Raw genomic sequence first — 15,821 nt, 5'->3', positions numbered from 1 at the left:
TTTGTATTCCTGTTGATAAATGCAATCAGCTGATTCAGAAATACCACAAAACCAGCTGTGCACAATAGATGGCAGTTTTAAGGCAAAAAATAGAAAGCTAAAATATACAAAATTTGATGAAAAATCTAGAGACCTAGAAACTATGATAGAGAAGAATGACAGTGCCTGTCTCAGCGCATGACAAAACTCTACAAAGTTTAAAACAGTTTTGCTGGGATTAAAAACTGAATCCCTATGAACAATCCGTATTATGTTGTTAGTAAAGAATCTTGGCTGTGCCTGAGTCTCTGCATATCAGAACTAATACTTGGATTCCTTTTAGTGAACCCTACTACCTTCAGTGCAGTAATGCTACCTTCAGTAACAGTAATGATTCACGGAGCGTCATTTGCTTGCAGTATACATTTGTAAAGGTGGAACTCAAATTATCCCTGTTCTCTGAAAATAAATTTATCTTCTTCCAAATGATCAACCTTGGCATAATTGCTTACTTAATGTTGTGAAATCATACTGTGCAATTCACCAACATACTGTACAACATGGTGGCTTGCACTTGATCATTTTTCCCCAAGATAAATTCTGCAACATATATTTTCTTGTAAATTGTTTAACTTCTTTCTGTTGCAGCTTGAGGATGGTGACGAAGGAGAAGTGGTTAGGCTGTGTTTAGGTATTGCAGCAATGAACATTAACTAGTCAAATTGCATGAAAAATTGTATGAAAAAACAGGCAAAGTCATTTTACTGAAGGTTCTGTGCTTTGCCAAACAAGATTTTGAGCTTGGTCTGCAGAGATACACCTCTACTTATCTGTATCTCTTTTTTTTTTCCCCAAGACACTTCTGCCTTAAAAATACATATTTTCTGTATCAGCAGCTTCTGTTATTAGTGGGGTGCTAGACTAATGCTATTCAATGTAATTGAAATTCAATTAAAAAACAGAGGACAATATCCATAATTTTATTTTGATATTTTTATTTCATACAAAATATTGCGTACTTGCACTTTTAACTCATTCTCAGGCAGGTAGCAAGGGCTCCTTAATTTATATTTCCTGAAGCACTGACAAAACAATAAAAAGTGAAACACCAATAAACGTCTTTGTCGTGTTTTTATTCACAAATTCTATTAGTCAAAATGGGAACTTTTTGCAAGTGTGGTGCTGCTTCGGTGTAACTCTTAAGAAAACTTTGATAAAGTTTGATTCTCCCTGTATCATAGGAATTACTGACATACCAATTGGGCATCAAAACATTAGTTGAAACTTCTACTGTGAATCTGGCTAGGCAGAGACTTGACCTGAGGTCTCTGCTAAATTCTGAGTGAATGCTCTGACCATCGGATAGTTATCTTCTGCATTTTTTCACATCTATTTTCATAAAGGATTTGGTCCCATTCTAGTATAGAACAAGATGGTTTTTAATATCAGTATTCTGCAAAGTGAAAAAAATTCAGCTTTGATTCTTAAAATATAAGAAAGATGCATGAAACACCTGCTTTTATTAAAAAATAATCTGCTGTTCACTGTAAAATTGATGGATTCCTGAAGAATCCAGTGTTGTGTGCTGGTTTTTTGTTTGTTTGTTTTAAGGAACAGAAGAATGGGCAAGTGGAAGAATGAAATAAAGAGGGATCTTAGCCACTAACACTTTTGTGATGAAATAGCATTACTAAGTGTTATTGCCTCAAGAAAAGTTCCTGGTTATAGTACTACTAAGGCACAGCTGCTGTCTTCAGTTTAAAATAAAACAAGACAGAAGTAGCTTGAATGACTGTAATGTATTGCTTCAAAATGACTGGAGTAAATTGAGGGCAAGGTGATTCCCAGTGCAACTATATGTAGGAATAAAATGCAGTTTATAAACTATTCGTTAACAATAGTACCACAATAATATTAAAATGAAGTTTTTCGTGGTATTTACTATTGAGCGTATTTCAAACAATATTCATATTTTGATGTTACAGATGATCATTAACTGCTTAATATTAGTGACAATTTTTCTGAGACAAAAGATTTGCTAAAAGATTTAGACCCTCTTTTCTGGTTTCATGATCATGTGCTGTACAGAAAGCTGTTCTTTTGAACGCAGCTTTGACTCCATCTCTAAAAATACTTCCCAGTCAATATCCCGTAACCAGTTATATCTGTTTTTGCTTCAGGCCCACAGCAAGCAGAAGTAAATACTCGAAAAGCAGAGACATAAATTAATGCAGGAAAAGCAATGCTAAGTTACACTCATATTTTATCTGGCAATAAGACCTGCAAAAATAGCCACCTGCAGAGATTATTAGTACTCCTTCTCTGGACAGTATAAAGAGTTTATAATAAAAAAAAGTAATGGTGGAGTTCTCAGCAGACAAGTGAATACCTTTCTTGAGCCCTGAATCTTAACTCTGAATCATTGCTCTAGAGTTTCAGTTAAAAAGAACACAGAGGTATGTGAAATAGGCCGAGTGCCTAAGCCATGGAAACAGAGGGTGATGGTTACAGAATGAGGCAGCGATAGGTTAGCTTGAAACACTGCCCCCCCATGTCCTGCTTTTCAGTGTTAACAGGATTTTCAGAAAATGGGCTTAGTTCAGGAAAGGACATATTCACTGTAACCTGAGTTTACAAAGTTCATCAAGCACCTGTGCAGGTTGCTTTTTAGATGTTGCCTAAATCATTTTTAAGATAATTTAAACAAATGTGAAATTCCAGAAATATATTTGACAGGACTAAAACCAGCCATGGATATATTACTGACGTTACTCTTTTTTAAATTATTATTATTTGTCTGTATTTACTCCTTTCTTACGTTGTACTTGCATCAGTTTTATGTACAGGATTGAGATTTTTAATTAAATCCAGTAGGATATTGCTCTTTTCTGTAGACAAAGTTCAGAATTTGTTTTTTGGGAAATGTGAAAACTTCAGTGTTTTTTTTTTTTTTTTCCTCCAAATTGGAGATAAGTTTCCCGTTTGCTTGCAAAATGGAACTTGCTTATGTCAGAAACTCTTCAGATGAGAAGATGTGCTGCTTTATTAATGTTATAAACAAGATGTGCTTTTATACAAAAAGATTTTATCCACTATCAGTACTGGCTTAATAGTAATAATAAAAAAAAATTACCAATTGTTTTATGTTGTATCATGTTTCACTGGTAATATGGATGTTACGCACTACCCTGACATGTGGTGTTCTGAAATAATATAGATATTTTAACAGATCTCAAAATTGTTTTTTAAAAATCTGTTCTTTTTTTAAAAAAAAATCTGCCCTATGTAAATGTATAAAATTCAAAATGATTCTGTGAAAAAGTAATCTGTGTTCATGAATTTGAGGGATAAACTAATTTTAAGACAAGGCACACACTGACTCTTCATTAATATAGAATATTACGTACAGGTAAACTGCATCTAACATGATCCCGACTTTGTATAAAAGCTATGCTTTGTACTAAAACTATTCTAATTAAAGGAACACATTTAAAGTCGCTTTTGCAGATCTTTTTGATAGTATAACTATGTAAGCGAGAGATTACATCTCTTCACACTGCTGAGCAGCAGTGTCATCATAACAAAGCTTGTAGCATAGTTCAGTTTCATTTTCTGGGGTAGTCAATTCCTGGCCTTTTTGCTGATTCTCATTGGAGATGGTTTTAACGAAATAAGAACTGCCCTGGTGGGCCAGACTGCTAGACCATCTAGCAGAGTCCTTGGTTTCTGACACTGGTAATAAGAGATAGTATTTAGTGAAAGCGTGCAGGCCTGACCACTTTTTGCAGCCCATCCCGTTCATACTTCCCCAGCATCCAGAACTGCTGTATTGCGGATGTTAGGGGGTACATCTCTGCCTGCTGTTCTAGTAGCCATTTCTGACCGTTTTGTTCATCAGTTTGTCCTTTTGAACCTACTGAGATTGTCTGCTTGTACTGTGGCAGCAACTTTCAAAAATTGTAGGAGTTGTTTTGCTTTATTCTTCTCCTCTTTTAAGCGATTTTGTACTAGTTTAATTGAGTAATGTCAAATTTGGTGAAGTCCATTCAGCTTATTCCGCCTTTGTTAATCTTACAAACCTCAATCATATTCCTACTCGGCTGTCTCTTCTCCAAACAGAAGAATCCAGACTTAGTAGTTTCTCCTCCTGAAGCATAACTTTTAACTTACTCTGTCCTTTTAATCATTTTAGTTGCCTTCTTCAAAGCTGCTTTAATACTTTATGCTTGTCTTGAGATACAGAGGCTAGAAATGCACACATTACTCAAAATATCCCCATTCCAAGGCAGCAAAAATATTTTTTCTTCAATACCTGTCTTGTTTTCAATACTTTTCCTCATGATGCCTCATATTTTGCTGAGTTTTTTGACTGCTGCTGCACATAGACTGATGATTTCACAGAGCTGCGTCCAAGATTTTTCCTGAGTTTTATCTCCTGGTCCAAAATTGGCACTGTACAGGCATAGTTTAGATGATTTTCTTAGATGTTTTACGTTTACCTATATTGAAACTCATTTTGCTACCTTTTTGTCCACTCATGTTTTTGAGGTCCTTCTGGAGCTCCTCCCTATTTACACAGCATTTGGGTGCCTCAGAGTTTATTGTCAGTTGCACAGTTACAGATCTCACTGATTAGCAATGACTTGGAGAAGGAAGTGAAGATGCTGAATAAAAATCTTCAACAATCCCTGGAGAATCTCACCACTGACCCTTCTCCATCCTGAAAAGTGCTCATTAAAACCCACCTTTCAGTCTTTTAAGAACCTCTCCTTCAGTCCTGTGGCAGCTTAGTTTCTGTAATAGCTTTTGATGAGGAATGTTTTCAAAGGCTTTTTCGGAATTGCATGTACCCCCTGAGTCCCCTTTATCCATGTTTATTGACCACCTAGCAGGTTAGCAAGGCAGGCTTTCCCTGCACAGCAGCTGTGCTGACTTTCCCAACAGATTAACGTCATTTCATATGCTCTGTGATTTTACATGTTACAGACTCCAGTGACTTACTAAAGATGGAAGGCAGACTTCCAAGTCTGCAGTCTCTGAGATTTCTTCTCAAGCCACTTTTTGTAGATGAGTCACACTAGTGTTCCATCAGCCCTCAGGTAGCCCTTTGCAATAAGGAGTTGCACACTTGGCCAGCAGTTTGGCAGTTAATGTTACTTGTGTTGTGGTCCTGCTAGGTCCTAGGTTCTGTACTATCCATGACCAAATCCAGAATGGCATCATTTTGATGAGTCCTAAGACTGTGTTCTAGGAAGCGATCATTCATTGGTTTTAATATTTTCCTTCATCCTCATGAGATACTCTTCCAGTGTATATGTGGGTAGTTGAATTCTCCCACTACCACTGCCTGCTCTACGTTTATATCTTCCTTAATCTCATTTAATATCTCCTGATGACTGTCACCTAATCAGCAGTATGCTAGGAATACTGCATTTCAAACAACAGTGTAGCATTTACACCCATAAATTTTTTCCTGTAATATTTTTGTGCTGTTATGCTGTATATTACCCTTCACATACATTGCCAGTCCTCCACCTACGTGTCCTAATTTTGCATTTCTATAAAATAGTTAGGCTGGCAACAGTGAATTGGTAGGGAATGTACTGTGCAGATTTCAGTTTTCCGCCTAGCAAGATGTTCTGGAGGCTAAACTGGAATTACACTTTTTGTGTCATTGGTACCAACACGGACCACCACTACTGGCTCTTCCTCTGGACTCCCAAATAAGCTATGCAGATATTTAAGGATATCTCCATTTGCGTTCAGCTGAAGAATTACCACATGATGCTCTTGGAAATCTATTTGTGTGTCCCAAAATAGAAGCTCCTGCTATCATCATCTACTTCCTTCTGTTCTCTAAGATCCTCTTTTCACTGTGAAGAGACACTGTGCTATCATCTGAGTCGTCCTTTCCAGCAGAACCATTCCTTCACCAGTGCTTGTCCTTGTACAGACTCCAGCTCCTTGGTGTGGGCAAAGAGACAAGCCAAGAACTCTGTTCATGTTCTCCTCATATATCTCAGGCAGCTAATTGGTAAATCCTCACACTAGTTTACTCCAGCAAACTCCCAAACACTCTTCTAGAGTATGTGGCCAGCACTAAAATAACACACAAACTGTTCCTGCTTTTCTGGAGCCCACTGTTCTTTCTCTCCTTCTTTATGCCCTTTTATGACATGCCCCAAACTGCATTGTGAACAACCCCGCTTTCTGTCTCTGTTGCATCAAAAATCACAGGGTTTTATGGAGAATTCTGCCCACTCAGACCTGAATTTTAAGTATTGATTTTCGCTGTTGAAACTGTAATATCAGCCCCAACTCTTCATTTTAGGTCAGCCTGGTCTCTCACAATTCTATAGAACAGTTCCTTTCTTTCTTTCTTTTTTTTTTTTTTTTTTTTTTTTTTTTTTTTTCAAATGAGAATTCAGAATTGCCCGCTGTATTAAATGTGTACACTTCAAAGAAAAACTTAAGACTGAACAAGTATATGCATTCATATAGAAAAGATAGATACACATGGTGCTGTCCAAAAGTTCATCATATTTTTTTTTTGTTTTAAGTCAAAATCAGATCCCGGTTAGAAGTGTACAAAAATAGCCGATGATCTTAGTGTGTTTTTTTAGGTAAGTGAGCTGACGCTGAGAAAAATCTGTTACAATTCACTTTGACAAGAACAATATTTTATCTACTTACAGAGATGTTATTTAAGATAAGTTTTAATTTAAAGCTTTTATAATGAAAACTTCCTAGAAATGCAACTTGATATATTTTTGAATCCTAACCTAATTACTTGTTCTTATTAAAGGAGTTCCTTCAGTGGGAACCACAGAAATCAAGGAAGAAAACACTCTTGTTACAGATACTGATTCTGCGTATGCTGAAGGTGCTGATGAAGCAAATGAAGACTCTCATCAGAAAGAACAAACATTGCCATCCCTTTTCTCTTTGCTCCGTGAAGAGGTTGAACAGATGGATTCAAAGATACTGCCTCTGTGTCTCCACCAGGTACTTGCTACGTGTCTGGCTTGTTGCACAAACTTTGTTTTTATTTGAGATCTTTTTTTCATTAGGAAAAAGATGCATTATTTCTACACCTATGAACATCCATATCTAGACAGGCAGTTCTGATATGTAAAGGATGTTGAAGGCACATATCTCCTCTAAAATTCGCTAATACATGTTAAAACTAAAAATCACCTTGAAAAATAAAAGGAAACTCTTACAGGTTTTCTATGACATCTAATATATTTTGAAACAGACTTTTCTTGTCCATGCAAGCATTTTGACAGTTATTAGATTTTGATGAGTCTAATCAAATGAGGAAATTCTAGGGTGTGGCAGGAAAACTTAGGAAAACTCTCTTCAAAGTAGCTTAAACATGGTTTTAGACATTGGTGTAAGTACAAGACAACTGATGGCTAAATCACATTTTAAATCTGGAATTATTTTTACTGTTACATACTTCTTCCTTGCATGAAATAGCATGAATGCTAAGATGTGAGGTTTCTTGGCATATACCTTTTTGTAGCACAGTCACCATCTGCAAGGAAAAAGGAAATCCTGTAGGATTTGAAAAACATTCTCTTTTTATTAATTGGCAAGTATGTTTTTCTTTCTGGGGATTATGACGCAAGATAGATATATGGATTGACTTCTTTTGCTATTAATAGATAGTTCAGTGGTGTCAGACTAACATTGGAGCAGAAGACTTCTTGTTTGGCTGTGGTGTCTAATACACATTATTTGAGCTGAGAAAGTTGCATTGTCTTTATTGTGAAAAATCAGATGATTGTTCTCATTTTAAGCTTTATGCTATGATGACACTCCTGCATCTTTATTCTCTTTGGTATAAGTAAGATGTGGTGTTTGAGAGAGAGGTTTCTCTTCAGTGTAACAAATTATAGATACTTTACATTTGATGTAGTGGATTTTGTTTTTTTTGAAAATTCATATTTGAGTGAAGTTATTTCCTACTGTTCCTTAACTTACTTGAAATTTATTCTATTTGAATAGAGAAATTATTGACCTCTCATCAGTGAGATTTTATTTTTATCCAAGTCCCCATTTAGCATTAAGATTAGGCGTTTGCATTTGTAACCAGATGTAATTCGGTGGTCACTCATGAATCAGTGCAAAGGTCCGCATGGGAAGACAATGCAGTTCCTGCAAAACTCTCAAAATGTTTTACAAATGTTAAGGAATATCATCACCAGTATAGAGGTGAAATCTGTCTGCTGCTGTACAGATGAGAAAGCCAAACCACAAAGGAAAAACTTTTTTAAAGGTCATACAGAAACTGTGATAGAACTGAGAACAGAATGTGGGTTTACAGATTCAAAGATTTTAAAAAATCATCACCTTTTTTTTTCCTAAAATTATTAAGCCATTTCTAATGGAATGTTTGAAAGAAAGTTAACTTACGAGTATCATAGTGCACCTTTTAATCTGGGAAAAAATACAGAATCTGAAAGAGAACATTCCTATTTTCATGTGATATGAGTTCTAATAAGAGCTTTTTTTTTTTCTTTCCAAGTGGATTAACCTGTCATCTTCAGTCTTATCTCAGGTTGCTAATACAGCCTGACAGTAACCTACTTCTGTATTAAGTCTGGCAAATATTATTCTGTCATATTCTGTTTTTTTTCTTTGTGAGAGAACGCAATGTAAAATTAAGAGCTGTGTCAGATATTCTGGAGTATTAACATTCGGCATAGTTAGTGAGAAGTCTACATTAAATATTTAAAGTCTTTAGAATATTAGAGACTGTCGTAGAGTTATCTTTTAATTAAAATACAATGTAACTTTTTTCCAATATTGTGCGAGATCCATGTGATTTCTTTAGCATTTATTTGTTACAGATTGTAAAATATATATATATATAAACATAAATACAGAGCTTATTTGGCAGCTCCAGAAATCCTTAGCAGGCTACTCAAGGTAGCAGACAAAATACGCAAAATAATTCTTAGAAGTCACTTACCAATTCCCTTTCAGAGGTGCTGGACTCAGAATGATGTTGTGGTTAGTAATAAGATTGAGAGTCAGGAGTACCCAATTTGTAATCTAGAGTGCTCCACAAAGTTGCTCTCTTTTTTTTGAGCAATCAACTTAGGAGGTTTTGTAAAAGTGCCCATTCATTGTTAAGACTTCAAATTTTGAATGCATAAATTGATATGGCCAAAAGATTTTGAGACTCTGAATGTGGAGTCATTGGAGTATCAGCTATGAAATGCCTCAAAGTGAACGTTCAGGTATATCAGCTACCTGGAGTTACTGGATATTTTGTGCAGATATGGCCCTAGCTACACCATGTACCGCAAGATTGCCAATATTCAGTGTTGCTGAAGATTGAGCAGTTAGTGCTTGTAAAGGTCTATGACATTGTAAAAAAGTTCTGTGAGACAAAGTTCTGTGAGAAATCTTTTGATTTCTGAGGTTTATATTTTTTCTTTGTGTTTTATTCCATTTATAAACAAAGCCTTCTGTATTCCTCAGCTCTGGGAAAGTTTGCCCAGCTTTCTGACAAGTACAAAAAACGTTCTTACTGTTGCAAATCTCAAAGATTATTTGTCAAAAGGGAGGAATGGGAAGTAAGACATTTCAGTTATCATGTTAGCTTTCCTCTACAGTGTTACATCTTTTTGTTTCCAGAAATCAGCTGTATCTTTTCTGTAATACTCCCTACCACCAACTCAAAGGGAAGTTCTGTTTCTACTTAGAAACACACTCATTTTTTGACTATATTTGGATACTTACGTTCTYTGAGCTGGTTACATGGACTGTAGTACAATGATGTCTTTGCCCTTCAAATTCAGGAGAGAATCCTTTATGCTGGTTCTGAAGGGAGAAAAAGAAAAGTTACTTGGTTGATGCAGAAAGGGTTATCTTAACTGGCATCTAGATTTTTCTTCTGGAAGTTCTGCTACTTCCATGCTTGCAATTTTGGCTTTGAAAGAGACAGTTGAAAGCAAAGCATCACTAGGAAGAGGGTAGTATATTTGTTTCAGTAGCCTGCAATTAAAATATATAGTTTTGATACATTAATAACCTGGTATACCAGAATAATTTTATTTTCTGTTTGCATGCTCAAGATCTTGATATGAAAAATGTTTTACTGTATTGGCCAGGAGTGAGCATATATTAACTGTTCCTTTTTGCAGTGATCTATTAGATACAAGCTGTAAAATTACCAAACCAGGGAAAAGTTGTTAAGATGTTACAGCTAGACATTTTAAGAGCTTAGACTTAGAAATCCTCAGTTCAATTCCCAGCTATTGGCTAATATAGTAGCTGTTACAGAAGCATTTAGCATTTGCTTACCTATTTGATTGAACTAGAAATGCTATAGATTGACTTACACATTTTTATATATTCCTGTGAAATACTATTTTAAAATAGGCTTTCCTATGTTGTGTTTTCCTAGTCCTCAATAACTTCTTTGGAATGCTTTTTTTTTCCATATTAAATTTCCATATTTTTTCCTTCACATTTTGACCTCTAAATGCAACAGGCGAAGTTTGTTTATTTCTTGCAGAAACTTTCTGATAGTGTTTTCTTTTGACATATCTATATTTGACATCTGTCTAAGAGAACAAATCTTGGAGAATTGTCAGGACTTTTAGGGTTTTTTTTTCTCCTAATGTTTTTATTTGGCAGAGCTATCTCTTTACAAATTCAATTTTAATTGTTCTGTAACAGAAATGTAAGTTAAAGAGGAAGGACTTCAGATGTATTCCGTTTCATAACAGCTACAGTGAAAATTGAAAAACTGCCTCTGGGTTAATTCTGTGACTTGCTCTGTTGTTGAAGAACTTTGAATATTGGTTGTTTGGCTTAGTGTACTGACACATGAGATACGGGATCTTTAATATTTTTTTAGCACAGAGGTGCAGCTTCATGAAGGGAAGTGGCAGAAGGCTGCTGAAATAAGTATTGTCTAGATTCTGCAGCTGGACTAGTCGTAATACAGCTTAATTGCAGATGTTGCAACTTTTTGTAAGCCTCATAGTATCTACTGGGAGACATCTTAGTCCTGTAACCCATGTGAAGATCTGTCGTCTAGTTTTAACCAAACTTCTGCCTTTATGGCTTCAAGATTGTTATCTTGGGCATATGACTGGAGTGTAACTAGAAAGTTACACCCAAACAAATTAAATGAGTCCCTTAAAAAAAAATATTCCTTCTTTTATATTTTTCTGATGAATTTCAAATACTTAACATTTGAAACATTGTAAGGCGATGTAAACAGGGAAGTTACTCTGAACTGGTCATAGGCAACATTTTTAGGGTCTTTGATCCAAATGTTCTGCTTTTCTCCTCCATTAGGAGATCTTCACTGCTCCCTGTTATTACATTGCACTGTAATGCTTGAGAGAGCTCAGCAGTGATCTTACTTCTGTCAAACATAAGGAAGTAGTGGTCAGTAATAGAATGCAAACTGTTTGACCCACCTTCTTGTCAAAAACATACTTCTGTTCTAGGTTATTTTAAAACTAATATCACTCAAAAATTGCTAAAATAAATGTTGTTGTATGAGATAAAAAACAACTAAGATTTGGGCAAATCCATTTGTGTGAATGGACTTACTATTTGTATGTTGCTTGATTTTCCTTTTGAACATATTTCCTAAAATAAGGATACGTGTATTTAGTCTGAGCATTTGATTTTTATCCGAACTAAATATGAACCTGCAAAACAGATATTTAAAATGAATTCTTACTATATATTATCACTATCATAAAAATTAAGATAATCCTAATTTTTCTCTTTTTTCTTTTACAGATAGCTGAAAGCTATTTTCAAAAGGAAGAATGTATCCTTTTACTTGTAAAAATTGATATGCTTTATTAAAATAACCTGGCATGATAAAACATAAAGAAAATACTCTGCCATTGACTCACAGATTGTGGATCAGGTTAGGAAGAAGTCTGCAGCTGTAATTTATCCATGAGTGAACATACAGTATGTTAGCTAGTCTTAATCAGACTGCTGGAATATGAGTTAAATGATAAGTGCACTTTCAAAAGCTGTGCTGATATGATCATCCGTAGTTGTGCACAAACAAGGAAGTAGGAAAATATTTTCAAAGAGCACGTTCCATAGGAAAAATTCTGTTCTAACAATTAGTAACCAGGAATACATCCAATCTAGATAAGATGTGTTTTCTATTATATAAAAAAGGATACTATTACAGTAAGAACACCATTATTATAACTGTGGGTTTGAATATGTGCTGTTAGTGTCTAGAATAGAAAAAAAACCCAAATATTCTGAGCTAAGGAAGAACAATAATCATCAAACAATAGCAACATGTTCTTTGTCAGTTGCTTGTTAGGCAAATGTCACCTCAAGATGGTTTGAGGAACTGTCACAGGAAACTAGGAGTAATTGCTTCTGGGAACAGCTAGTTCAATGGCGCAGATAAGAAGTTATTTTGATTTGTTCCGAGATAATGCAAACAAATTTGGTCAGAAAGTTACAGTAGTTGAACTGCTAATAATTACTTTGATATATTTCAGTATTTCTGGAAGAGAATGATCGTATTAAACCTTAAAGTAGAACTACATTTTTAGAAAAGGTGGAAGCTGGTTTTGCTCTGTTTGTTTTTAAAGGAAACTGATTGGACTATAAAAAGAAGAAGCAAGAGTGGTAGTCCTTAAGGTGTATGTGGTTCACTAAGGTACATCACTGGGGGCTGAAATAGCTCAGCTAGAAGAGCATTAGACTGAAGTTCTAAAGGTCCCCGGTTCAAGCCTGGGCTTCAGCAAGGGGGGTCCTTGTTGCTGCAACCCTGTCTAACGGGCTGTAGGTGACCCTGCTTGAGCAGGGGGGTTGGACTAGATGATCTCCAGAGGTCCCTTCCAACCTTACCAATTCTATGACCATAAATTACAAAATTTTTATTTACAGATTATTTGTTTATTATGTCATTTGTTACCTTCATAAAAACAAACAAAAACGAGCAAATAGGCAGTCAAGGGAGTTAAATAGCATAGCATAAGAAACCCTGAAAGGTATCCTTCCAAAAAATGAAATCCAGCCAAATTATATTACAAAAACAAAGAGAAATAACTGTGACATTATTATAAAAGAAATACATAAAATAAAATATCTACTGGCCACTGTCTTAGAAACTCTGTATTTCTGTTTTGGTCATCCCAATTCAAAAAATACCAATTGGAAAAATACGAAGACTGTAATAGAAATTAGAAGAGTGGAAAAAATTTGTAGTAGATTATGGTTCTACATGGGGAAATATTGTAGATTTAGATTACATTAAACAATATGATAGAAAGACAGCTTCTCTTTCATAGAAGTGGCTTTAAATGAAAGGCGATGTCTTTAAAGCTAATCAAAGGAATTATTTTTTAAAAAATTTAATATACACCTGATGTGTAGAATTCAACACTATTATATAATAAATATTTATGAAGGATATCTCTTCTGTGCTTGCTACAATTTTCCTGAGGTTAAAATAGAATTTATTTGATCATTTTGCATTCTATTAATTATCCGTGACAAGCATTTTATCTACTGTAGAAATTCATATTAATAATAATTTGGAGATTGTTACTGTGATCCTCTAAGGCTATATCTGTAATTCTGTTTCTAATAACAGATTTCCTGAAGGAGAAAGAAATATTCTTTCCATTAATATCACTGTTTATAAGCTATGCTATATATGGGTTGCACGAGGCTAACAAGAACAGCAAATACTACTTGTGTTTTTGTAGCAATTACTCCCATATGTTAATTGATATGAATAATGAAAAATATTTTTTCTACATTACTAAGAACCTCATTCACTGTAGTTTTAACCCCACTGTACTACAGAATTAAATTTGAATTGCCTGGCAAAACATGGCTTTAAATAGAACAATTATTAACTTAATTTTGGTGGAACTAGAATTTTCCCAGGCTATCAGGGCACTTTTATGAATGCATTGATAACTAAATGGGAGTAGAAGGAGTTGTTAATATAGAGGCGCAGTAAGCATAATCTTCATAAAAAAGACAAAAAGATAAAAGGTGAACTCAGCGGTCAAACAGTTATGGACACAACAGTTGAGAAAGTGTCTTTTGAAAGTTTGAGAGAGAAAATTGTTTTTAATGTTGTCTTCAACTGCTCAGTAAGAAGGAGCCATATTTTCAAATGGTTACCATTATTGACATATAATTGTATTTCCTGATAGATATGTGCTTGTATTTGTATAATTGTTTTACTTTTCATTTTGCAGAGATTTCATTTTCATGATTAAAAAAACCCCTTATTTGCATAATAACATTTTGTTGGTCTCTTTTCTGGAAAAATACAGTGTTGTTAAGCTCAGGGTGTATGGGAAGAGGTAACTGCTAAAGAGAGTAGGTTCTGCACTTTTGGAACTTTTTTCAACTTTGGTTATTTCTTATTTGTTGTGTTCGTATCTGCTATTACTTTTTTTGTCTGCACGGAAATCTACATGCTAGCCATAAGACTTTTTGTGTTTATTTTGTTTCACTTACATAATGATTGTCCTTTCAAATGTGATGTCAAATATAAGTAAATTATAATATGTCCATATATATGTGTATTTTTCTTTAACCTTTCATTCAGATGAGAAGGCAATGAAATTCATTCAGCTTGAACGGCTGTATCATGAGCAGCTGCTTGCAAATCTTTCTTCCATTCAGGAGCAGTGGGGTAAGTACAGGCTGGACTAATATGGTAGAAGGAAGAGTTAACTTGTTCTTTATTTCTACATAATAGAGCATATGTTTTGCCCGCTTAAAACTGTTACAAAGCAAAAGTAACATGTATATCAGAATTTCTGTGAGCTTGTTATGAGAAAAGTATTTCGTCGTTGGATTCCTTTCTTTGGGATCTGTGAAAAGAGTGCAAATAGCTGATCATTCTTTATGCTAATTGAGACTTTGATTGATCTACAGTTATTTTGTACTTATTTTTTATTTTAGGGTTGGTGAATCTGGCGTGATGAAAATAAGCTGTACTGTAACAAAATATGATACTTTTTTGATAGTCTGATACAAGATTATGGAGCATACACAGAAGAGCTGTTGATATTTTTCCAGTTCTTATTTTAATGTAAAAGTTTTATGTTAAGTAAATATTAATTTAAAGCACTTTGGGTGAAAATGTTTTTTGATCAAATTTAGAAAGAAAATGGAAAGCAACCGTTCCTAGTCCATTTGCAGCAGTGAGGAATGCAGCTAAAGAGCTGAGCAATGAGGAGTTGGAAAAGCTTACTAAAGTTTGTTCTTCGCATCAACAGTAAGTATAAGAAAATGTTTTTACTTTATTGGTACTAATATGTTAGCACTGCTGTTGCTTATTTACTAGCATAGATGTTTTAAAATAGTTGATCCCAAAATAAAAGTTGCATCCCTTTGACTTGAGACAATTTCGTTACAAAGCAGTTGCTGATTTTGATATATAATACCAGTGTTTTAGTTACCATTAGTTTTCACAGTGAACAAATATGTTTTGAGGAATTTATAGGGACTAGAGCCAAACTATTTGTTTTCAACAAATCATTATTTTGCCAAAAATTGAGTTAGTTTGGGGATATTTTCAGCCAAAGCAAAAACTAATGTTAATTTAAGAACAGGTAGATCACAAAACTGATGATGGTACTTGCAATCCCTGTTGTTTTAATCAATGTTTTAAAATACAGTTGTCCAGCAGCTCATACCCCAGCATTCCAACCTACCCTCTAGGAATTTATTCTCAAATCTTCCGTATTTTAGGATAATTCCCTAACTGTTATGCTTTAAGTACTGTGGTTTGGTTATTCTTGTGGTCTTCTGTTGAGTTTATGATTCTATAGTTCACTGGTCTGGCAGTC

General features: G+C 34.7%; 1 protein-coding gene across 1 annotated transcript in view; it reads left to right on the top strand.

The window, feature by feature from the left end:
* The window catches only part of CNST (consortin, connexin sorting protein), a 60,757-nt gene that overhangs the window by 17,751 nt on the left and 27,185 nt on the right, over positions 1 to 15,821 (top strand). Inside the window, exons 4-7 of the mRNA XM_085300586.1 lie at positions 6,785 to 6,984; positions 11,761 to 11,791; positions 14,573 to 14,659; positions 15,133 to 15,247. Coding sequence (XP_085156712.1) covers positions 6,785 to 6,984; positions 11,761 to 11,791; positions 14,573 to 14,659; positions 15,133 to 15,247 — 433 coding nt within the window. The remainder of the gene's footprint in view (positions 1 to 6,784; positions 6,985 to 11,760; positions 11,792 to 14,572; positions 14,660 to 15,132; positions 15,248 to 15,821) is intronic.

This window comes from Rhea americana, unplaced genomic scaffold (assembly GCF_003343005.1).
Source record: "Rhea americana isolate MKP2758 unplaced genomic scaffold, rheAme1 scaffold_166, whole genome shotgun sequence".
NCBI classification, from domain to species: Eukaryota; Metazoa; Chordata; class Aves; order Rheiformes; family Rheidae; genus Rhea; species Rhea americana.
This window is presented reverse-complemented; position numbering and strand designations above follow the sequence as displayed.